Source organism: Mesoplodon densirostris, chromosome 6, assembly GCF_025265405.1.
Source record: "Mesoplodon densirostris isolate mMesDen1 chromosome 6, mMesDen1 primary haplotype, whole genome shotgun sequence".
NCBI lineage: Eukaryota > Metazoa > Chordata > Mammalia > Artiodactyla > Ziphiidae > Mesoplodon > Mesoplodon densirostris.
Window position 1 is genome coordinate 37,894,186 of NC_082666.1, and position 14,183 is coordinate 37,908,368.

General features: G+C 42.4%; 1 protein-coding gene across 2 annotated transcripts in view; it reads left to right on the top strand.

Annotated features, from left to right (window-relative positions):
* The window catches only part of SLC31A1 (solute carrier family 31 member 1), a 29,992-nt gene extending 17,626 nt beyond the window's left edge, over nt 1–12,366 (top strand). For both annotated transcript variants that reach the window (XM_060101725.1, XM_060101727.1), the window contains 4 exons: nt 5,059–5,222; nt 5,731–5,803; nt 7,170–7,338; nt 9,070–12,366. In XM_060101725.1, coding sequence (XP_059957708.1) covers nt 5,091–5,222; nt 5,731–5,803; nt 7,170–7,338; nt 9,070–9,271 — 576 coding nt within the window. In that variant the 5' untranslated portion in view covers nt 5,059–5,090 and the 3' untranslated portion in view covers nt 9,272–12,366. The remainder of the gene's footprint in view (nt 1–5,058; nt 5,223–5,730; nt 5,804–7,169; nt 7,339–9,069) is intronic.
* The last annotated feature ends 1,817 nt before the right edge of the window (nt 12,367–14,183 follow it).

Below are 14,183 nucleotides of genomic sequence, written 5' to 3' on the forward strand. Positions count from 1 at the left end.
TATTTTTAAAAATCCAAAAAGGAACGTGACCCTAATCATTTTTTTAAAATATTTATTTATTTAGTTAGTTAGTTGCGCCAGGTCATGGATGCGTCAGGCAGCCTCCTTAGTTGCAGCACGTGGGCTCCTTAGTTGAGGCTCGCCTGCTCCTTAGCTGTGGCATGCGAACTCTTAGTTGTGGCATGCATGTGGGATCCAGTTCCCTGACCAGGGATCAAACCCGGGCCCCCTGCATTGGGAGCACGGAGTCTTATCCACTGCGTCACCACGGAAGTCCCGACCCTAATCATTTTAAGGATAAAAACTTTCTTCTTTATCATTGAAGTCAGGAAAGACTGGAGGCAGTCTCCAAAAGAATTATGAGACTCCAGATTACATCTGTCTGAGCTGGAGGAGAGGGCCCATGTGGCAGATGTATGACTACTTCTGTGTAGTCTTTTTGTGGGGTCTAATCTCCATAGTCCCTATGGATTATTGTTTCTTATTCATCATTGTGCAATACCAGGAAAATAAAAGAGAATTTGAAGTTTAGACTAAACCTGTTAGAAGTAAGGTCAGTGCTAAGACTCAGAATGGGTATCAGAATTTAGCCTTCTTGCTAATTCTCTAACTTCTGTCTATAAATGGATATTCATTTTTCTAGAGATGCTAGATTTTGCAAAGAATCTGGCCCTCTAGTTAAGCTTTAAAATGCGTGTGTTGGGGGGGAGTGTTGGCAGGAACAGAGGAAACTTCTTTTTCATGATCCTCAGAAGTAGACTGAGAAGGAATTAGACCCTTGAATACAAGGAAGTTTTGAAACCTATTTTTATAAATACTGCGCCATACTTACTAAATGGAGGAAAGGGGAGGGCAGAAAGAAGTGCAAAGCTATATGGCATTCAATGTAGAATGTGCCATTTCATTTTCCATATCTAATAGTATTCAGGGCAATACAAACAAGTTGGCATATAGCCAACTTCAAGTACCCAGCTGAAGTTAAATGTTCCCTAGAAACTGAATAGTGTAAAGCCTTCCTAAGAAATAAACTTCTCACCTATTTCGTATGAACAAATTTCCATAGAAATTCATACTTGATTTTTTTCTATAGCCAACTCCTAGACCATTTCTATTCTGTTTCCTTAAAAATCAAAGAAGTTTTCTGTGCTAGAATAAGGAGCTATTATGAACTATCCACATGTGTCGATAGTCACTTTGTGGTCTCAGGAGACAGGATAGGCAGAAAGGGGCTTGAAAGTGGTCTTGGCTGGCATACTCTGCAGGAGAGAAGCTAACAGAAAACTGACATTTGCCTAGGATTCTGCTATAAGAAATCCATTGTTGGGAATTCTCTGGCGGTCCAATGGTTAGGACTCCTTGCTTCCACTGTAGGGGACCCAGGTTCAATCCCTGGTCAAGGAACTAAGATCCCACAAGCCGCATGGCACGGCCAAAAAGAAATTAAGATAAAGGCTTTTTGTTTTTTGTTTTGTTTTGTTTTTGCCGCAGGGCATGCAGGATCTTAGTTCCCTGACCAGGGATCGAACTAGTGCCCCCTGCAGTGGAAGCACGGAATCTTAACCACTGGACCACCGAGGAAGTCCCCTGATAAAGGTTTTTTTTAAAAAAAATAAAAAGAAGAAAGAAATCCATTGTCCATCTGCAATGAAAGGAAATAGATTCTATTCCTACTGTATTTCCTAGTATATTTAAATGTGAAATATATTCTACAAGATGACACTTCAAAATAGGTGCATACTTTGAAAGGCCTTCTTGAGATTCGGGCATATGAATTACTGGGTCACTGATATGTCTAAAGAGATTTGATTACGGATCTTCACTGAGTGGGTGTCTCTGATTGGTAATGAGGTGCCTGAACAATTAGGAACCTTGGGTCTTCAAAAATACCTGTTGATGGGCTTCCCTGGTGGCACAGTGGTTGAGAGTCCGCCTGCCGATGCAGGGGACACGGGTTCGTACCCCGGTCCGGGAAGATCCCACATGCTGCGGAGCGGCTGGGCCCGTGAGCCATGGCCGCTGAGCCTGTGCATCCGGAGCCTGTGCTCCGCGACGGGAGAGGCCACAACAGTGAGAGGCCCGCGTACCGCAATAAAAAAAACAAAAAAAACAAACAAAAAAAACAAAAAAACAAAAACCTGTTGATGGGGAGACTATAAAAGTTTATCAGGGAAATCAAGGGTACAAATCTTAAGTAGTTTCTGGTGCTGTGTTCTTGCTTTTTTAATTGGCCTTTGCGTTTCATCTTATGCCCCAAAATGAAAATTATGACTGTTCAGTTTCCCTTTCTAGCTTTTAGCCTTGAAGCTCCATGAGGAAAGAGTCTATGTCTGGTTCATCTCTGTATGTCCCTCAGTCTCTTACACCAAAAGGCACTCCACCAATATTCACCGAATCAAAGGCAAGGATTCAGGTTGATAACATGAAATGAAATTATCCTTTATGGTTTTCTTATGATATAATCATTTTCTAGACCCTTATTGGAAGAGAACAAAACTTGTGACTTCTACTCTTCATGAGGATGTGCTATCAATTTTCTTGGCAGGCAAAAGTCTTTTCATTCTTATTTCACTTCATTTGCTTGGTTCAACATCATAATTTATGATCACTCAGATACCAGTGATCTCTCCATCCTACTATGTTTCTTTATCTGAAAACTGCTGTCCTCTTACCATTTGTTCCATCATTGAAACTTTGTGTGTGCTCTCACTTGTTGATTATTTTTGTGTGTATTTTTTTTTTTTTTTTTTTTTTGCTGTTCGCTATAAAACCTTTGTGGACAAAGATCTTATTATGTCTCTCTTTGTACCTCCAATCTAGTCCCTTTATGGCAATGATACCAGCTTGTCCAGCTCCCCAATTATGAAGTAATAAAGTGTCTGGCATGAAAGTTATTTAAATTCAGAGTTGAATTTTGATTATTGGTAACTGATGCTTTGCCTTTTCCTTTGCTGGAAATAAGAACCTATTTTTTTATTAATTAATTTATTTATATGTTGGCTGCATTGGGTCTTTGTTGCTGCACATGGGCTTTCTTTTTAGTTGCAGGGAGTGCGGGCTTCTCATTGCGGTGCCTTCTCTCGTTGCTGAGCACTGGCTGTAGGCACGTGGGCTTCACAACGAGGCACGCCACAACTCCAGTAGTTGTGGCACTCGGGCTCAGTAGGTGTGGCTCGTGGGCTCTAGAGTGCAGGCTCAGTAGTTGTGGTGCACGGGCTTAGTTGCTCCGAGGCATGTGGGATCTTCCCGGACCAGGGCTCGAACCCGTGTCCCCTGCATTGGCAGGCAGATTCTTAACCATTGCACCACCAGGGAAGTCCCAATAAGAACCTATTTTTTAAGCTTGCTGTCATAGTATCATAGGATAGGAGTTGAAGAGGGGAAAATAGATGGCTGAATATTTGTGCTTTTGATTAGATATCCAAGACTCCCTGAATCTGTATAAATTTCCTATCTAAAGTATGCTTCTTTTCAACCTCTTAGTAATACTACCATATTACCCTGTTTCTTTCCATCACAGCACTAATCGCCTCATGAAAGTGTTCTGTTTACTTTATTGTTTCTCCATCCTGTACCTTGTTTGTCTTATTCACTGTTGAATTACTAGCACTTAGCTCAGAGTTTGATGCGTGTAAGAGCTTGATAATTAATAATAAGAGGCACACTTAGGCTCATGAACATGAATACCTACTTGGAATTTCTAAAGCACTCTTTCCTCCACAAACTGGAGTTGAGGGACACTAAGAGAATCCACCAACACCTCCCCCTCCACCTTCCTCAACTTCCCACTCCCCACCCCAGCTATAGGAGTTTTTGCTCCTTGGATTATGTCTCAGATGGACTTTTGCAGTAAAATAGTGAAGTGGTAGTAAAGACACAAGACTGAATGTGCAGGTTGTCTAGACTTAATTTAATAGCGAATTTAATTTAATAGCGAATATCCAATTTATACCTTGTTTTCAGTGTTCTCAGCTCTAATGCCCTGCTGGGATTGATACTGTATCTAAATTCATAGCACACTGCTTGCCTAGGGCAGCAATAGACCTTTTCTTCTAATTTAAATTAGCTGAAGGCTGGTTGTCCTATATGTGAAAATGTTTTCTTAATATCCTGATTGAACACAGGCCATCCAATTAGGTGAATTATCTTGAAATACTTGCTTTTTATCTACTGACATTTATGATTAGAAAAGCAGTTAAATTTCATTAATGGCATCAATTTGTCCATTATTACAAATTGTTTCCTGCAACCCGAAGAAGCTACTTTTCTTCTCCTTATCTCACATTTAAATTTGAACATACATTGAACATATCTAGTAAAGGAACAATTCTGCAGAATAAGAGTTAGGTTTCTGATAATGTATAACTGATTCACCTTGCCGTACAGCAGAAACTAACACAACATTGTAAAGCAACTATACTCCAATAAAAATTAATTTTAAAAAAAAGAGTTAGGGGCTTCCCTGGTGGCGCAGTGGTTGAGAGTCCGCCTGCCTATGCAGGGGACACGGGTTCGTGCCCCGGTCCGGGAAGATCCCGCATGCCGCGGAGCGGCTGGGCCCGTGAGCCATGGCCACTGAGCCTGCGCATCCGGAGCCTGTGCTCCACAATGAGAGAGGCCACAGCAGTGAGAGGCCCGCGTACCGCAAAAAAAAAAAAAAAAAAGAGTTAGGTTCTGAAACCCTACGTGCAAATCCCTTTTGCTGCAGTCTCCAGAGGTGATCCCTATTATACAGTTACTTCTTTTTCCATCTGTAGATTATAAAAAATAATTCTGAGTAAAGAGGCTAGGAGAGCATGTATTCACTGGCTGAAATCCCACACAGACAAAGTATTTATCAAGAATCAAGATTTGGGGACTTGCCTGTTGGTCCAGTGGTTAGGACTCCGTGCTTGCACTGCAGGGGTCACAGGTTCGATCCCTGGTCGGGCAACTAATATCCTGCATGCCGTGCGGCTTGGCCAAAAAAAAAAAAGGACAAGATAAAACATCGTGAAGATTTTTTTTAAAAATCAAGATTTTGTATTTTTAATTATTATATATAATTCTTTTTCTTAAAAGAATCTTCTGCTGACTCAACTTTTCCCGGAAAAATGGGCCATTTCCACCACATGGGGATGAGCATGGGGATGAGCAGTGGGGACGACAACAGTACCATGGCACCTTCTCACCATCACCCGACCTCTTCAGCCTCCCACTCCCATGATCACATGATGATGATGATGGTAAGTGCCACAGGAGAGGCAGCCCAGGCCCTTTCCCACCCACTTGGGGAATAGAAATAATCCAACTTTAGGACTGGAAGATGATTATCTTTAAAGATCAATTTACCAATGAGAAAAAACTAAGGTAGACCTAGAGAAGTCAAGTGATTTGCCCAAGATTATGTGGCAGGTTAATTTCAGAGCCACACCAGAACCAAGATTTCTATGGTTCTTTCTTCAGTATTCCTTTCTGTCAAAATTGACCTTTTTCTGGATTAAGTTCTGGTCTTTTACACTTTGTGTAGAAAAGAGAAAAAGACAAAAGTTGACGGTGGGGACAAAGGAGAATACATGTGGAGAAGTGCCTGTGGTTAATACTATACTATGAAGAGGGAGAAAGCCTCCCACTTCAGTGAATGCCTCTTATTACCCAGAACTGCCACTTTTAAATGTTCTAAGCTTCTTGACCTGAAATTCTCATGTAGACGCTTCAATTGTTTCTAATTGACATGTTTTGGTTTCCTGGCAGCCTATGACCTTCTACTTTGGCTTTAAGAACGTGGAACTATTGTTCTCTGGTTTGGTGATCAATACAGCTGGAGGTGAGTAAGCCATCAGGTTTTGTTTGAAGGTGACACTCACATGAGAGACAGTGACAAAGAATCTGGAAACCCAACACCTCTTCCTGCCATAATTACTGAGTCATTATGGTTATGATCGTAACCATCTTGCTTCCTATTTCCTACCTGGAAGGTAAGGATACACGGTGCTTATTTTGGGCCTACAGTAAACCTCCCTTAAATAGCATGTGTATGTTGTAGGATTTCTGAAACATAATTTAGATACCAGGTAGGAGTCTTTTGCAGACCATTTCCTTTCATCTTTTTCCAGAGTGTTTCCTTGTTTGATAAATTATTGATCTTGGATATAAGACTATAGCCAAAGTTCAAATGACATAAAAAGCATTATATATATACATACCACAAAATAACCCTAGCTTGAAAACTATTAATCAAGTACAATCCTTCCAGTTTACAGATAAATTAAGCTTCAAATAGTGAAATGATTAGCCCTAAATCCCATAAAGTTAGTATGTCAGAGCTAGGACAGGGACCTAGGGCTTCTATTGCTGCCTAATCCAGTGCTCTTTCTAGCTTACCAAACTGGTATACATCATTCCTGACTCTTGGCCCATCTTAGGGGCAGTCCTAGTTTTGGGGTAGCTAATCGCCCATTTTTTGTGTCTATAACGTTGAGTTGGTGTGCCTTAAATTCAAATTGCACAAGTTCAGTAGTCAGGTGGACCACTTTAGGTTACAAGATAAATCTCTGGACCCACAAAATCAATTTGTTTTGGGAAGAAGGGAAGCATTGAATTCAGGTAGTATGTTAAATCAGTTTGACTACATTCGTATTGTTACCAATGCTTCACAGTGTAAAAGGCTTAGATTGAAACGCCCATTCAAGAAATGGTCAGCACTTTAAAATAAGTTTTCTTCCTCTTTTGCATATTCTACATTGTGTGTTTCAGTGTGACAAGCTAATTTAATGACATCAAGCAGCCAGACCAAAAGGTTATTGTTTTTCATTTTTTTGTATCTTAATCAGAAAATGAGTATGATCTGCAGTGGAGGCAGTAATCCTCACTAACGCCATCTTAGTTCTTCTCTTCCATCTGTATGACTGAAGAGGTAACAATATAACATACTCTGAAATTAAGAGTAGAGAGTAGCAGTTTTTCAAAATTCCCTGGCAGTCCACTGGTTAGGACTCAGTGCTTTCACTGCCGTGCGCCCAGTTTCAATCCCTGGTCGGGGAACTAAGACCCCCACAAGCCACGTGGCATAACCACCCCCCTCAAAAAAAAAGAGTAGCAGTTTTTCTACGTTGTCTTTCTAGCTTGGAGAGCACACCAGCTAATGATTTTGCATGTTTGACATTACTGCCATCTTTTCCCTCCCTACTTAGAAATGGCTGGAGCTTTTGTGGCAGTGTTTCTACTAGCCATGTTCTACGAAGGACTCAAGATAGCCCGAGAGGGCCTCCTGCGCAAGTCACAAGTCAACATTCGGTACAATTCCATGCCTGTCCCAGGACCGAATGGAACCATCCTTATGGAGACCCACAAAACTGTTGGGTAAGAAGATTGAACAGATCCAGATGGAAGTTCTGGAGAGCTGAATTAGCTAAATAGGAAAGCAGCATTTTATTAGCAACAGCCCTCTTCTTGAGTTAATGATTCTATATGACCTTAATCAAAACTGTTTTTGGGGCTTCCCTGGTGGCGCAGTGGTTGAGAGTCCTCCTGCCGATGCAGGGGACACGGGTTCGTGCCCCAGTCTGGGAAGATCCCACATGCCGCGGAGCGGCTGGGCCCATGAGCCATGGCTGCTGAGCCTGCGTGTCCGGAGGCTGTGCTCCGCAACGGGAGAGGCCACAGCAGTGAGAGGCCCACGTACCGCAAAAAAAAAAAACAAAAAAAAACCTGTTTTTGGAGGCTTGGGGTTGTGGGTCATTAGCAGGCCAAAAGAGGAATGATAGGAACCCTTCTGCTAATATGAACATTTATTCCAAATTTTAAGTTTGATCACTTTAGAAGAAGGAAAAGAATCCATATTTTAACATATTAGCCAACATAATAATAAACAAATTAAGAAATTTCAAGTCAGGGTATAGAAGAATGGCAGAAGCCAATTCATTCCTTTCTATAAAAAGTTGTACCTGCCCAGCTCTAGTCTCATTTTGTTACAATGTAAGACTGTACTAATGTCTGTATTCCACCTAAGAAAGTATATGGATGACTACTGGTTTTTCCCACAGATTGGCAAATGCTTTAAGATTTAGTTATAATAGAAATGTAGGTCTTAAAGCTAAACTGGAATTCAAGGAATCCTATAGACCGATGTCCTGCTTTCAAGTAAGCACAATATTATTTATTCCAATTGTACCAGTGATTGGGCTTATTGAGGGCCAAACATTGTGACTTAACTAAGGTGAGAGAACTAGTTAGTGACAAAGGGGATAAACAGCCGGATCTCCTGATCCCTAATTAAAAACTTTCTACTGTACCACCCAACCCTCAATTCTATTTCCAATTTTTTTTTTTTTTTGGCTGCATTGGGTCTTCATTGCTCCACGCTGGCTTTCTCTAGTTGCGGCGAGCAGGGGCTACTCTTTGTTGTGGTGTGCGGGCTTCTCATTGCAGTGGCTTCTCTTGTTGCGGAGCACAGGCTCTAGGTGCACGGGTTTCAGTAGCTGCAGCACGCGGGCTCAGTAGTTGCGGCACGCAGGGCCTAGAGCACGCAGGCTTCAGTAGTTGTGGTGCGTGAGCTCAGTAGTTGCGGCGTGCCTGCTCTAGGGTGCTCGGGCTCCAGTAGTTGTGGCGTGCAGGCTCTGTAGTTGCGGCGCATGGGCTTAGTTGCTCCACGGCATGTGGGATCTTCCTGGACCAGGGCTCGAACCCGTGTCCCCTACATAGAGTATGAACTCTGCAAAGGTGGAAGGCCTGAGAAAGTTCAGGCAAATAAGTATGGGAGGGTGTGGGTCATCCCTTTCAGTATCCAAGGTGGAGGTAAGTCAGCTTACTCCTCCCTCCTCTCCCCTCCTCCTGAAGAGCATTCCTTCTGCTGCCATATAATCATATCTGGCCGATGCTTATTAACCTCACAACCCTATCATGTTTCATTTCCAAGGACAATAAACAACCTGCAGAGACACAAGTACCCGTGAGTTGCCAGGGTGGCTATTGAGAGAGTCCACCTCAAGCTGAGCTCATGACTACAACTGTTGCCCCTTTCTCCTGATCTGCATGCAGAGCTGCCTGAGCACTCCTGGGGCCCTGACTATTGTGTCCCTGTTTACTCTCCAGGCAACAGATGCTGAGCTTTCCTCACCTTCTGCAAACAGTGCTGCACATCATCCAGGTGGTCATCAGCTACTTCCTCATGCTCATCTTCATGACCTACAACGGCTACCTCTGCATTGCTGTAGCGGCAGGGGCTGGCATGGGGTACTTTCTCTTCAGCTGGAAGAAGGCAGTGGTAGTGGACATCACAGAACATTGCCATTAACGTCTAACTCTATGGTGTGGCCTTATCGATTGCAGTGGAAAGCAGTTCAAGACTGGAAGACAGGATTCCAATCTTCTCTTCTTGCTCCTTATCTCCACACACACACACACACACGCCTGCTCAACAGAGGTTTAGCTTACAGTCTCTGAGCTAAAGTGGTAACCTCCCTGCCTTTTTTCCCTAATGAGCTGAGTTTCCCATTTCTCTTGAGGTGAAGCCACCCATGAGATGTCCTCTCCTCCCCCATTATCTTAGATCCAAGTTATATGTTCTTATCTAATCCAGGTAGCTTTCTATTCGATGGCTTGATTACCTGCTTCCTTTTTTAGTCTTCTGTTCTTATTTTTTTTTTAACAGTTTGCGAATTTGGTGGGTTTTTCCTGGGTCAGTGATGGAAATGGATTAACTTTAGCCAGGATTGATGGCAGGCGAGGAAGGGTCTTGCCCAGCTAAGCCCAGAACCCAAACTTAACATTTAAAAGTACGTTCTAGTCTTTGGGCTCAATGAGTGGGAGACAGATTGTGCCTTTCCCTAGGTGTGACGTGTTGAACTGAAATCTCTGTAGGGGGCAGAGAGGTGGTTTGAGCCTGTATAAATACAGGCCCAGACCTTGCAGGAGTGTGCATTCTTGGGAGGCTGACTCATCAACTTGTGTTCCCACTTAACATTTTGATTAGATTGAACTTGTCAATCAAAAAAAAGATGACAATCAATTTGAGAAAATAGATATTTTAAAATGAAACCACTGACATTTTACTTTGACTTGGTACCTTCGTATGTCACAGCTGAAGTAAGCGTTTAAATAATTTTCTCCCATTATTGTTTTCATGTGTCTGCCTCTAAACCAGTGGTTTTCAAGCTTCAGCATGCATCAGAATCACCTGGAGAGCTTGTTAAAGCCCTGATTGCTGGACCTCCACCCAGAGCCCCCCAATTGCTATTTTTAACAAGCTCCCAGGTGATGCTCCTACTGATGATCAGGGGACCACACTTTGAGCATCTCTGCTTTAAACTGAGGGAGTATCACCTGGTGGGTGAGCTACCTGGTACTGGGCACAGGAATTTGACTTGTTATTAGTTGGTGGTGTTTCTGGGCTTAACTCATGTACTAAATGCTGCTGGTCAATACTTAATCATTCCACAAACATTTATTCAGCCCCAACTGTGTTTTTGTGCCCAGGCACACAAGCACAAAGGGCTGTAGCCAAAGTAACTTTTATTAGCATGTATGAAATCACTAGTCCTTATTCTTAAAGATCTGTAATTTCTTGGAAATGGCTTGAAGGTCGAGAATCTTTGATCTGCAATGTAAATCAGCCAGTCATGGGTTGGAGGGGCAAAAGCCCAGCCCTCTCTTTGGAGAGGCCTAGGGTGTGGTCGGCTGATGGGCATCCATGCCCACACCAGGCAGATCCTCACTCTCTGCATGACCATCTTTGTTACTCTCGGGGGGACTTAATTAGATCACAAGTGGCCAAAAATACTTTCCTCAGTAAGAATCACATTGGATTTTCATTCTGTTGTTAGTCTATGCCACAGTCTTGTTCCCAGTCCAACCTACCTCTGTAAAGTGACTCTTCCTGTGCTGGTATATTAAATCCTGCCCTCCTTGGTGCTAGACTCCAGTTGTGCCTCAGGGCAGGAGAGACAAAACACAGCTATCCTGTTGGCCTCTTGTGGTTTTGAAGTTTGTACTTTCTTTGTTGGTGCCAGTTAAATATTGGAGGGCGAGAAATGTGTACTTCCGTGGCTTTGAACCAAGAGAGGGTTATGAGCTTACTGGATCGAGGTTAAAATCTAAGAACCAACATTTTACGTTTTTCTCTCATTCCAACCCCTTGTAGTGCTGATACTTAGCATAAGTAAAGGGAATGACAGGTACTGATAAAAATCCAACATTAAGGTACAAATAGCCTGTTATTGCCTCAGAAGCCAAGGAATAATAAAACCCTGAGAAATCAATGTTTAGTAGTGACCCGGGTACTCTCTAGAAATCTTGACATGATCTGTTATAAAATACTCTTTCAGGAACAGGACCTTATCAGTAAGGTAAGAAAAATCAAGGCCAGTTTAGACAGAATGCTGTGAATTTCAAACTCTCAGAGAGAAACATCAGTTTGGGATAAGTCTTCGGGTATTCAAGATAGAGTCTCATGAAAAACCTGAATTGTAGTGACCTTGAGCGAGGTTGCCAAAGGAAGAAACTAGCGAGGAAAAGAAAAAAAGTAAAGCTTAAATTCTATCTTTCTTGAGCTCTTGGATTGTGATAATATAATGATCTTGTTGACTTTCATTTCTGTAACCCTGTTCATTTAGAATTTAGTGCCTGACTTCTTTGTTCCTTTTGAATCCAAATTTCTCTTCCTCCTATTCACAACTAGAAGCTGTATCCCCATATCTTTGGCCCCTTATTCTGCTCTCCTTTTCCCTTTCTTTCAGTTTTTTATCCCATGTGTCTGGTTTATTAAATCTCCCTCACCCTCCTGATGCAGTGGATAATGCTGTGCAGTAGATGTGGATATAGATACCAGCCAGAAGTTTTAAAACTTGATAGAGACCCTAGGCACACTTTGAGGAGCAATTGTCCCACTGGAATTTCTATAAGGCTGAGTAAGGGGCTACCTGGTACCATCCACAAAGTTACAGCATCATCTTAGGTGCTGTCTCCAATCTATGCTGGAAGAACACTCAGCCCCACACTGCCCACAAACAGAGTCCTCTCTGTCCACCAGGGAATTAGAGATGAAGGTTTCTTCACTACTTCTATGGTAGGGTTGTCTGGAATTCCCTTTTAGGCTGTGGGGTACTGGTTTTGGGTTCTAGCCACAGGGGTTCCTTGTAGAAGCTGGAAAGGGAGTTAGCAGGGAGTACACTTTCATGTCATTTAATGTTGATCCTGCCCTCTCCATCTGCGTCCTTCAGAAGATACACCTAAAGATACAGAGTCCGCATTTGATATAACGCCTTAATCATTGGGTCTACAATTAATGTTGACTGTTTTAGATTGTAAGCTCCTGGAGGGCAGTATTGCCGTAGTAGGAATGTTTTAACAGTGTCATGTGCAAAAGAACAAATAAATATTTTGATTTTGTGATTCTATGCATGTCTTCTACCCAGAGTGACATCAGAATAAGTGGTCTCATCATTGTCCACATGGAGTCTGGTCATTATCATCGGTTTTTAAGATGTCCACCTTTTAGGTGGCGTGATCCCTTTATGTTTTCATCTCACTCTCCTCCTACTCTCCTACTCTACATGACAAGCCTTGTACATGCCAGAAGATCTACATGACCTTTTGCACAGGATACAGGGTCTTCATGAAGCTGCAGTATCTCAGTATACCAAGGATTCCTGAATTTAAAAGCGAACTTGTCATATGATCGCTTCCCTGTTTCTGCTGTCAGGCGAGAGGCTAGGAGTTGGCTCTGCCTGTCCACTTCGTGCCAGAATGGTGGTGTTTTGTCCCTTTCCTGTTGGCCCCCAGACGGGCATCTTGCCATTCAGCACCACTCCTAGACTGTAGTGTGATGAGCATGGGCTTTGGAGTCAGGTACACCTGGCTTTGACTCCTAGCTCCACCACTTACTAGAAGTGTGACCTTAGGCAAGTTATTTTAATAATCCCTAAGCCTTAGTTTTCTCATTTATAAAAAGGCAATAATAGTACCTATTTTAATTAATCTCCTGATTATTGTCACTCCAGCTTTCAGGAAGATGAAAGGTATGTGCTTCTGGCTGCAGTTGGTATCTCTTGACCATCTTCTTGGGTTTGGGCAACCCAGAAATGAACACTAGGACCTAAGAAGTAAAGAATCAATACATGTGATTTCAGTGGTGTCAAAAAAGATTTACAGGGAATTCCCTGGTGGTCCAGTAGTTAGGACTCTGCGCTTCCAGTGCAGGGGGCACAGGTTCGATCCCTGGTTGGGGAACTAAGATCCCACGTGCCACGGCCAAAAAAATAAAACGACTTATAGCTGCTCAGATTTATTACTAATCTGGTAATTGCCTCATTCTTTATAAATAAAATAGCATGGATATTTCCTGAGAACTGAAACAGCAACCTCCCACTCTACCCCGAGGGAGTGAGACCTACTAGTGGGAGACCAGGAAAGCAGTGTAGCAAGGAGGTTTAGAAGCACAGGTTCAAAAATCATTCTGCCCAGGTTCAAATCTCAGCTCTATCCCTTAACAGCTGAGAATTAGTTTTGCCTTTATAAAATTAGGTTAAAGTACTCACCTCGTAAGAGTTAAAGATTAAATGAGATTATCTAAAAAAAATTTTTAATAAAAAATAAATGAGATAATCTGCATAAAGCACTTGGTACAGTGTCTTCCACCCAGACTCCTCTTGAGTATTGGTATCAGGAGGCACCATGGTTTCATGCTTCTGTGCCTGTTCATGCTGGGAAGTCACAGTGACATGTTGAAGCAGTCTTATTTGATCCTTTTCTTTTTTCTTTTGCCCTTCCAGACTGAATTTTGTAGGATTCAAAATAATCAAACTCAATTTCCTTATCTGGAGCCCATTCTTGCTGTGTTTTCAAGATTGAATGGAAGGTCCCAGATAAAACTGGAAGAACAGGTTCTGTAAGAATGGTTGAAGGAAGAAGGGAAACTATACATCCTCTATTCCTGCCTCTCTCCCACATTCTTACTTCGCAGACTTAAACTGCCCCAGAAAGGCTGGGTAAAATCCTGCTAACAGGTCTCTTTGGAACTGATGATTCCAGAGGTTCTTGCTACCACAGTTAGCAGTTCCCAGCAGTTGAATTAAACAGTGAGAACAATAAAACATGATTCTAAATTGGCCTCTGAGGTGCCTCGCAGATTGGCTCGTCAGAAAAACTTAGGCGATTTGGGAAAGGAAAGAAAACTGGAATGACGGTAATACTGATACTCCACTGCCTGT